This window comes from Wasmannia auropunctata, unplaced genomic scaffold (assembly GCF_000956235.1).
Source record: "Wasmannia auropunctata unplaced genomic scaffold, wasmannia.A_1.0 LD334200.1, whole genome shotgun sequence".
Taxonomy (NCBI): Eukaryota; Metazoa; Arthropoda; class Insecta; order Hymenoptera; family Formicidae; genus Wasmannia; species Wasmannia auropunctata.
This window is the reverse complement of record NW_012028690.1, coordinates 1-10,167: the sequence shown is the minus strand read 5'-3', so window position 1 is coordinate 10,167 and position 10,167 is coordinate 1. Positions and strand designations below refer to the sequence as shown.

Genomic DNA, 10,167 nt, shown 5'->3' with positions numbered 1-10,167 from the left:
CGTGTGCTCTTCCGATTTATACTTTCCGTATAATTTAATTTTTAGCTTGTAAAAATAAGTTATTATTTGAAATTCTTATTTGTATTTTATATTTTATTACAGTACTGCAGAAAAATCTTTTGGTACTTATTCTTATTATTTTTGTAGAAAAAAACATATTATTTATCATATATTAAACATATACAAACACGTTTATGTATCACAAAAGAGTATATTTCTTCTTGAGTTTCTCACGGAAAATTAAAATATAAAAGGTATAATAATTATATAATATACATTTATCACGTTTCGACCTCTGGCTGGCTATTGTTATTGGCAAGATAATGATATGAGCATTAAACTTAGCGCCCATTTCTCGACATAAGAGTGCGAGCTCTTGCTGCATTAATTTTCGTTCTCCCCTTAATTAAGAATTTTTGTCTTGAGAGCCCGCGCAGCGCTTTATGTCACAGAAAAAAATCAACATTTCGATTTTTTTCTGTGTTGGATCTTGAACATAAAACGACGTTATATTGCCGTTTTTCGTTCTCCGATTCTGCTTCGTCATATTCTTCTGTATGCGTCGCCGCTTCCTTTACCGCTTCTTCTTCTTGAATCTTTCTTGCTAACTCTGTTTCCACAACTCAGTAGGATCGTGATCAGAGACTCTAGACTGTTATCTCTGGTTGAAAGCTCTAATCTTCGCAACGTTTCTTTTAACTGCGCAACCGTAAATTTTTCGTCTTTCATCGTTTTCAAAACGTTTATCGCCAAATATCGTAATCATAATAATGCCGTCGGATATTGACACGAATCTGTCTCTAAGCCGTACGAGAGTCGAAAGTTTGATATTTTTTCAGATAAGAGTTTCAGCAGCTTAAGCACTTACCCACACAGCACAAATGACTGTTTGCCGGCTAATAGTCGACTTTTTTCAGTCAAGTTAAAGCCGACTATTAAAGTCGACATTAAGCCGTCTATTTCTAGATTGGTTTTTGTCAACTTTAACTGTCGACTGTAAGTCGACTCAGAGTCAACCATTTTTAGAAAATCAAAGTCGTCTTTTACTGAATAATTACAAGACTGTCGCTAGATAGCGTTTGCTGGTATCTGTTTCTCGCATTTAAAATTTGTCGAACTCCTCTATATAACCAATGTCAAATCAAAGTTCGGATATGTCATAATTAATTATACATTATTCATGTATATGCACTTAGTGCGAGATAAATATTGTTTTTGTAACATATAAGCTAATAATGAGTATAAGTACTTAATGGTCGCTAACAGAAAGGCAAAGATATTTTTAAATTTTGATATTTTTAAATTAGAATATTCTCGGAATTGCTTTAACGTAAAATATATTAATTTTTTACCCGTTATACAAAGCTTGCGTGATTTTTGCCATAATCTAACTAATGTTGGCTTATTGTACTGGCTAAAAGTCAACTTATTGTCGGATAAAAGTCAACCTAATCAACATAACCTAGTTGGCAAATAAAAAATGTCGGCTTATAGTTGCCATAAAGTCGACTTAAAGTCGACTGACATGGCTGACTTACAGCCGACTATAGTCGAGACATTTGTTGACATTTAGTCTGACTTTGAAGTCGACTTTAGACTTCTTCTGTCGACTGACAGTCGACTAACAGTCGACTTCGTGCTGTGTGGATAACTCGGCGTACGTTAATGCTCGCCAATATATAAAATTCACACTTATTAAACTGCAAGTATGAGGTGTATGATATTATCCTACTTCTGAAAAACTGTAGAAAGTGGGAAAGATATAAAAATGAAATTGTGGGATTTGTGCAGAAGAGAAAAAAAAAACATAATAATGAAAAAAACATAAAAATAACACTAAAAAAGTGGTTTTTCGCCCATTTTGGAACTAAACTGGATGCTAATGATACTTTATAATGAGACATTAATTACAGAGAAGTTGAAGTAATAATTGTTATCAGAGTTGGAAGAAGGGGGGAGGTGGAATCAAAGTTCATTACACTGATCAACATTCTAAAAGTTTCCTGCAAAAAGAGAGTATTTTCCTGCAGATTTTGAGACCCTGAAATGATGCTGTGCTCAGAATTTATCTATGACGTTACATTTTTTAGAAAAATAGGATTGAAACATATAAAAAACACGATTTCGCAATTTTCAAAAAATCCCCCCTCCAGGGTACCATTTCGCATACAGTTCAGTTCCAAGATCAAAGACCCAAAAAAACGGACAATTTTTAAAGTCACTTTTTATTAATTTTTACACACGTCTAAACGACTCGCGGCTCGCGTCTACTACGGATCTGCTCCCGATCTTATTTCGTTCTTCTCCGCGTACTTCTTCTATCTTACTCGTCTTCTCATTGACCTTTTACCAGTACGCCGCGGAGAGCCGCGCAGCGCGCGCAGTAATACATTATATAGATATCTCGCGTTTAGATGTTTCGAGACGATAGACGTTTTAAGACTTTTTTTGTTTCTTGCGACTATACTTACGAATGTTAAGGAAGGTTATTGATAAAGTTTAGATAGTGGTCTTTGAGACATTATAATTTGAAGATTAATCGGTTCGTAATAATAATCTTCTTTTATCAAGTAAGACATAGATAAATGGAAATTTCTAAAAATAAGTTCTAATCTCTTTACAACAGTATTAAATTCTGAAGCAAGTAGAAGATTATAGCCATAAGTAATCATAATACTTTTGAGACATCATGGGTATTTTCTTCAAAAAAGCTACGCGGTTTGTGAGTTAGCTTCGTGTTTTGAAACATCGTTAAATGCAACGATTTTCGTGGACGTTACATTACTGCATCAGGGCAAGAGACAACTTGATACTGAACATTATTCAACGATATCTCGAGACACAAAGATAACCAGCAAATCACATCAATCAGCTTTCCTCAATAAGTAATCATTTGCGAATTCTTAGTGAAAGAATTCAAGTGTTTGTGTGAATATTTGTGCAACAAAGCAAATATTAAAATAATATAATATTATATATTTATAATACTTACAAAATTAAAAATACAAAGTTTAAACGATTATGATTTCATAATAATGATAATAATAATTACTACTAATTAGAAACATTTCAAAAATATTTTCCATAATGCAAACTTTTTCAGATTGGACTTTTCCAGTTTGTTGATAAACATCATTAAACAAGGGAAAATCCAATTACAAAATTGTCTGTTAAATTTATTTGTTTGTTTATGTAAGTGATACATTTTCTACTAAAACAAGTGAATATATTATATTCTGTTATATTTAAAAATTTTATATACTTTTAAAGGTTCTTTATTAGCTACAAAATAAAATTAATATATTTTACTTATTAAAAATATTTAGGATATTGAAACAGCGATTTGATTTAATCTGAAGCAAATATTAGCCACTTTATAGTGAACGTGAATCAAGAATTAAAAAAGCAGAAAGAAAATTAATCTTAGATTGATCACCAGATTAACAAACCATGATCGTTACTATATTGCTACTACTTGTCTTTATTATATTGCTGTGTGAGTATTACATACATTATGGACCAAAAGGGCGACTTATCAATCTCATACCAGGACCACTACACTATCCAATAATTGGTTTTGCGTGGAACTTGCTAGATTCACAAGGTGAGTTAAAACTTATAATATATTTCCATATAAATTAACTAAATCTAAAACATTAATATTTTACTGCGTCTTTAATAAAGTTATCAATCTTTTTACATAATAACTTTGTCGTCAGTTTTTCCAATATGTCTCAACCAAACAATAAATTTTATAACTTAGCATATACATAATATGTACAGTTCTTTTTAAATATATTAGAAGTAAACTATGACAACAAAGAAAATAAGTATCATTCCATTAAAAAAGATAAATTTATTATATATATAGGACATTTCGCGTTAAGCTGGTCACCTCTCCTTCCAAAATTTAATACAATGGAAAAAAATGTTTGAGGTCTCAAAATATTCTTATGTAGTTTTAAATGAAACGTGACCTTTTGAAAAATTCAATATGATGGCTTAAATATGGCGTCTAAAAGTCACAAAAATCATGAATAATTTTATAGCATTTTTGATTGAAATGCAAAAACTTCAGAAATTGGCTTGAAAATGATTACTATAAAGTTTCTGAGATCACTGATTGCGAATCTAGAAACAGAATTACAAAATTAAAATGGCGGATTTAAAATAAACAAATTTGAAATCATTACATAAAGCGTATCATACTTGTCGTTATGTCGAGTATAATACTCTACAATGATCACTGGTTCAACGGTAGAGACATTTGCAATTTTTTCCTTTAAATGGCAAGGAAAGCATGTCTACTTTAATTGTTGAGCTGCAGAAAATCGTTTTGCAAGAAATTTTTGAATTTTTATATGTTTCTCTTTGTTTTCTTTGTTGAAAAAATTGCAAATAATGTACTACTCTGATGCCATTGAACCAATTGTAATAATTGTCGTTATGTTGAATCTAATACTCTACAATGATCAATTGGTTCAACGGCATCAAAGTAGCACATTATTTGCAATTTTTTCAACAAGAAAAGCAAAGCGAAATTGAAAATTCAGAAATTTCTTGCGAAACAATTTTCTGCAGCTCCGCAACTAAAGTAGATATGCTTTAATTTCTTGCCATTAAAGGAAAAAAATTAAAAATGTCTTCTCTGCCGTTGAACCAGTGCATGGCCATTATAGAGTATTAGACTCGACATAACGACAATTATAATACATTTTATTAATTCCAAATTCGATCATTTTAAGTCCTCCACTTTTTATTTTATAATTCTGTTTCTAGATTCGTAACCAAAGACTTCGAAAATTTCATAGTAATCATTTTCAAGCCAATTTCTGAAGTTTTTCCATTTCAATCAAAGATACTGTAAGATTGTTCGTGATTTTTGTGGTTTTTAAACACCATATTTGAGCCGCCATATTGATTTTTCCAAAAGGCCACGTTCCATTCGAGACTACATAAGAATATTTTGAGACCTCAAACATTTTTGTCCATTGCGTTAAATTTTGGAAGGAGAGGTGGCCAGCTTAACGCGAAACGTCCCATAAATATATATATAACATCAATTATAAATTTTCTTTCACTTATAATATTTTTATATTTACAATACATATACATATTTTTCAGAGAATCTCTGGAAACTTTTGAACTATATGTGTGATAAGTACTATCCCATTTTAAAACTTCAGATATTTCATATATCTATCGTATCCATCCGTCATCCGGATGATCTGGAGGTATAATAAAATATAAAAAAAATTCAATTTTATATTCATTATTTACTGACAATTAAGGAATTTCTTGTTTATGTACATTTCACAAAAAGACACTTGTAAAAACCAATCACTTAACGATATAAAATCTCTGAGATATTTTAATTATAAATTAATTAATCAGCTAACATTAATTAAATACTTGATTCAGTATCTTTTGTAATTTCAGACGATACTAAATAATACAAAGCACATCAATAAAAGTTTGATTTATGACATATTATTTCCTTGGTTCAACACGGGTCTTCTCACCAGTAAAGGTAAAGTAATGTGTATGAAATGAAAAATATAATGTTTGTAATGTACATATATTTCATTATTATATTCTGCTTTTATGGCCGTAATTATATAAACATTTATATAAAATTTTACAATTAAGTTAAATATTATTTTAAACTTTTTGGTTATAATCCACACATTAAATAAAGAGAACATACGTGCAAATACATTCTGAAAAATAACTTTGTCGTAGTACATAACTTATAATTACGTAAAAGTATTCAAATACAGTTTTTGTTCTTCTTAAATAAATTTTATTTCTGTCAATTGATGAAGCTTTAATCATATAACATCACTTGAATTTACATAAATGCAATTTTTTACTGCACAAATATTTGAAAAAAAATGTTAAAAATATGTTTAAAAAGTTCTTTGTTTATAGTCTTAATGTAATGTCTTTGTTTACATTAGTACATTTACTAAGTAACAACTGAGAAACTTTATTTAAATGCACAATAAAAGAAACAAATTTAAGTAATAAATTATAAAAGAATAAAATGATTAAAAATTACATTGAAAAGCAAAAGGTCATGCATAACAGTATGTTTGAGTTTTAAAGTATGACTACAAGATTTTTTGTTATATTTTATTCTTTCTGTTTTAGGTGTTAAATGGCACTCGCGTCGAAAAATATTAACTCCAGCATTTCATTTTAATATATTGCAGCATTTTGTTGAAATTCTGATCGAGGAAAGCGAAAGTATGACAAAATCATTGAAGAATGTAGGAGACGCTGTTGTAAAAGATTTAGTACCATTTATTAGTGAACATACGCTGAATGCAATATGCGGTATCTTGTTTATAACTACATAAGATTTTCAGAGTTGAAAGCAATGCGTTACTTGTAACATCGTTATTGTTTTTGTTACTTTTTTTCAATACGTAATACATAACGTTACTTTTGCCATCTGTAATAGTAACGGTAACGTCGTTATTTTTACAGTAACGGAAACAAATTTGCCATTAGTTTTATAGTTACTTTTTCATACATTTATTTTCTTATTTTATAATAGATTTTTAATTTATTTTTTAAAATATTCTCTATATCTCTTAGGACGTACATTATGTTCCAATAGTCAATATTGAAAATATAATTCACATAACATACATACATATATTATAGACTTCCAGTACCAATAGTAAACTTTGGAATGCATTCTTAATAATGGCATTAATGTTTAAAAACAATAAATTTAATCTAATTTTATATAATAAATAAGTATATTAAGTAATACAAAGAAAAAAACATGTTCTATATACTACAGACTAGTTATATATAGGTTTGATATTTATTATATTTAATAATGATTATCAAATAACATAAATTTAAAATTTAATTAAATTTATTTTAGAATTATAAAAAAGTAACGCATCATTATTTTTTAAAATAAGTAAAGATGAGTTACTTTACTATAAAAAATAACGTTAATGCGTTACATTTTGAGGTAATGTTCCCAACCTTGAAGATTTTATTTCGGATAATAAAGAATAATAAAACACAAAATAAATTTTTTAATGCAATATATTAATATACTATACTAAATTAATAATCAATAACATCTATTTATTACAATAACAAGATATTATTAAAATAATCGACTGTGTATTACCATAGTATTTTAACAAATATATTTACAGACTTCTAATAAACTGTACTTACAGAAACTGCCATGGGCACTTCTCTACAACACCATGGTGCGTTCCAGCAACGATATCGAGAAGCAGTTCACAAAATGGGTGAAATTATCATGTACCGGTAAATTTAGAAATTTCGAATAACTGCAGTGATATGTATCTAATCTTAGGAGATAAATGAATATTGATATAAAGCCTTAAGATAGATACAGATTTATATTGATTAATTGAATAAAAAGATAATATTAAATGTATACGAAGATAAATAATTACTTTCTAAACAAATAACTGTGTATGCAATCTGTAGATAGATTAACGATGTGTGTATGTGTGTTATTTTAATCATATCAACGTAAATATGTTTTGTATAAACGTTATTATACAGTGTCCGCCCAAAGTTCGGGGCCACCTAAATAATTTCTGAACGGTTCGAGATATTGAATTAAAATTTATAGGGTTACAATGGTAAAATGTAATCTATCATTTTCTCTTTGAAAACATCCACTTCAACCTTCCGAGGAGGACGGAGGAAGAGGGGTTAAAAATCTTAGATGACATGTGGGGTCGAGTGAGGGCTCGTTTGAAAGCGCTTTTCGAAACGAGGAACGCTAGATTGAGGTTTCTACGATTTTTTTTCGCAGAGTTATGCTCATTTGAATATTGGTGTTTTTTGGCATTAACGAGGTCCACGGCGAGGATGTGAGGAAGATAAGGCTTTGCGTATGTTCCTTACACACACACACACACATACACACACACACACGCGCGCGCGCACTTTTCTACATACATTTTCATTTCCACTCAGGAACATGCGCGAAGCATATCTTCCTCACGTTCTCGCTGTGGGTCTCGTCAAAAAACGCCAATGTTCAAATAATTATAACTCTGCGGAAAAATATCGAGATCTCAACGACTTCGCGTTCTTCTCGTCTCAAAAAGCCCTTTCAAGCCCCCTCGGAAGATTGAAGTGGGTGTTTTCAAGGTTAAATGATAGACATTACATTTTGCTATTGTAATCTTACAAATTTCAATCCAATATCTCGAACCGTTCAGAAATGATTTAGGTGAACCCCGAACTTTTGGCGGACACTGTATATCTTATGTAACCGTCATTTAAGCTTCAAACCTATAATCTAGCAATCTAAGTATCGAATATGAATCGTCAAATTATTTATTTAAAAAATTGTTAACACTTCTAAAAATGTTAAATATTTGTTATAAACAAATAATGCGTAACCAGATCAAAAGATGTGGTATTTTTTTATCTAATTGCAACTTACATAAGAAAGATATAGTATTTATATGAAATATCTGATATATCTGTTTAGCATAAATTTTATTCTTATTGTAAATCTATATATATTCTTTTTATGTAATTTTACGTACTACAAGAATATAATAATAAGATCATAATGGAAAAAAAAAACTTTTATAAAATAATACTATTAATATCTTAAAACATATAGCAAGCTTATTATTTATAACAATTATGGTTTAGATTAATGAGGCAATGGCTAGCAAACGATTGGATCTTCTCATTGACGCCAAAAGGTAAAGAGCAAGCCAAGACTCTGAAGATACTACACGGATTCACTGAAAAAGTAAAAATCATCAATTAATATTTCCTTAAACTCACTATTATTACGTAAAACTTTACAAATTCCACATACTTTTAATATGAAACTGATACGTGATATTCTATAAAATATTCTTAGAATTTATATTATTTAAAAAAAAGATTAATATTGTGATTGTGTATAGATTATTGCGGAAAGGAAACTTTATCATGAACGTACAAATTATCAATATCTAAAAGATTTAGATAGTGAAACAATGACAAAGATGGATCTAGAAATGGTTGGAAGTACGTAGAATTATTTAAAAGCTATTATATTCATTAATTTCGACTGGCATGTATAATGTTATAAATAATTTTTTACGTTTTCTTAAAATTGTAATATAATTTAAATTTTAAACAAAGTCAATGTTGCTTAATAAAAATATCATAAAAGAATTGTATTAGAGAGTGACACTAATATGTTTATATATTTTAATTTAGTTCGGAAAAAGCGGCTTGTGATGTTGGATCTTCTAATAGCGGCATCTCGAGAGGGACTCTTAACTGATTCAGATATCAGAGAGGAAGTGGATACTTTTATGTTTGAAGTATTTTATATATTTATATAAATTTTTTCTATCATTATTTGGTATAATAATGATACAATAATGCATTTATGTAACCATAGGGTCACGATACAACAGCAAAAGCTATATGCTTTGCTCTCTTATTATTAGCTGAGCACAAGGACATTCAGGTATTTTCTTAAATAAGCATTACAATTACAAAAACTAATTAATTTCATTATTTAATAAATTATTCATTAAAATAGTGAATATAGTAAACCTTTATTTCATATTATATGTTTCTGTTAAAATCAGATAAAGAGAAATCGCCAATATGAGCTGACACAGGATTTTAATGTGTATAATTGTATAATAAGACAAAAAGATATAAAAATTATAAACGTTCGGCCCTGCTTTAGGTCTTTTTCAGTATAATTAATAAATTAGAGTCGTAGTGGTAAAATTATGTCCCAGAGTAAAGGTGTAGGGCCGTATTAAAATTTTGAGGTGCGTAGTCAATATTAAAAACGTGATCTAACTTATAGAGTCCAATATAGTAAAACTAGTCACTATACAGGCATTTGATGGAATTGACGATACAAATCAGATATTTCATCAAATGTTTGTATATCGACTAGTTTTATTGTATTAGACTTTATAAATTGGACTACGTTTTTACTATTGATTATGCACCTCAAAATTTTAAAATGGCCTACACTTTTACTTCGGACAAAATTTTACCACGGAAGGGGAGGGGGCAAATAGTGTCACTTTAAATTTCTTCTCTTTTCCGCGTCTATTTTATCACTACTCGTTAATAAAAAGACAATTTTTAAGCATCTAATCATCTTCTGAAAAA

At 29.1% G+C, this 10,167-nt stretch overlaps 1 protein-coding gene across 1 annotated transcript; it reads left to right on the top strand.

Annotated features, from left to right (window-relative positions):
- Positions 1–2,155: 2,155 nt before the first annotated feature.
- On the top strand, positions 2,156–9,499 carry LOC105459246 (cytochrome P450 4C1-like; the record flags this gene model as incomplete). Its single annotated transcript, XM_011705111.1, has 11 exons — positions 2,156–2,885; positions 3,104–3,192; positions 3,327–3,604; positions 5,125–5,234; positions 5,440–5,530; positions 6,154–6,339; positions 7,212–7,305; positions 8,683–8,785; positions 8,946–9,048; positions 9,244–9,350; positions 9,431–9,499. Coding segments are annotated over exons 3-11 (1,017 nt in total), but the record flags the coding sequence as incomplete, so codon positions are not given.
- Positions 9,500–10,167: the final 668 nt, after the last annotated feature.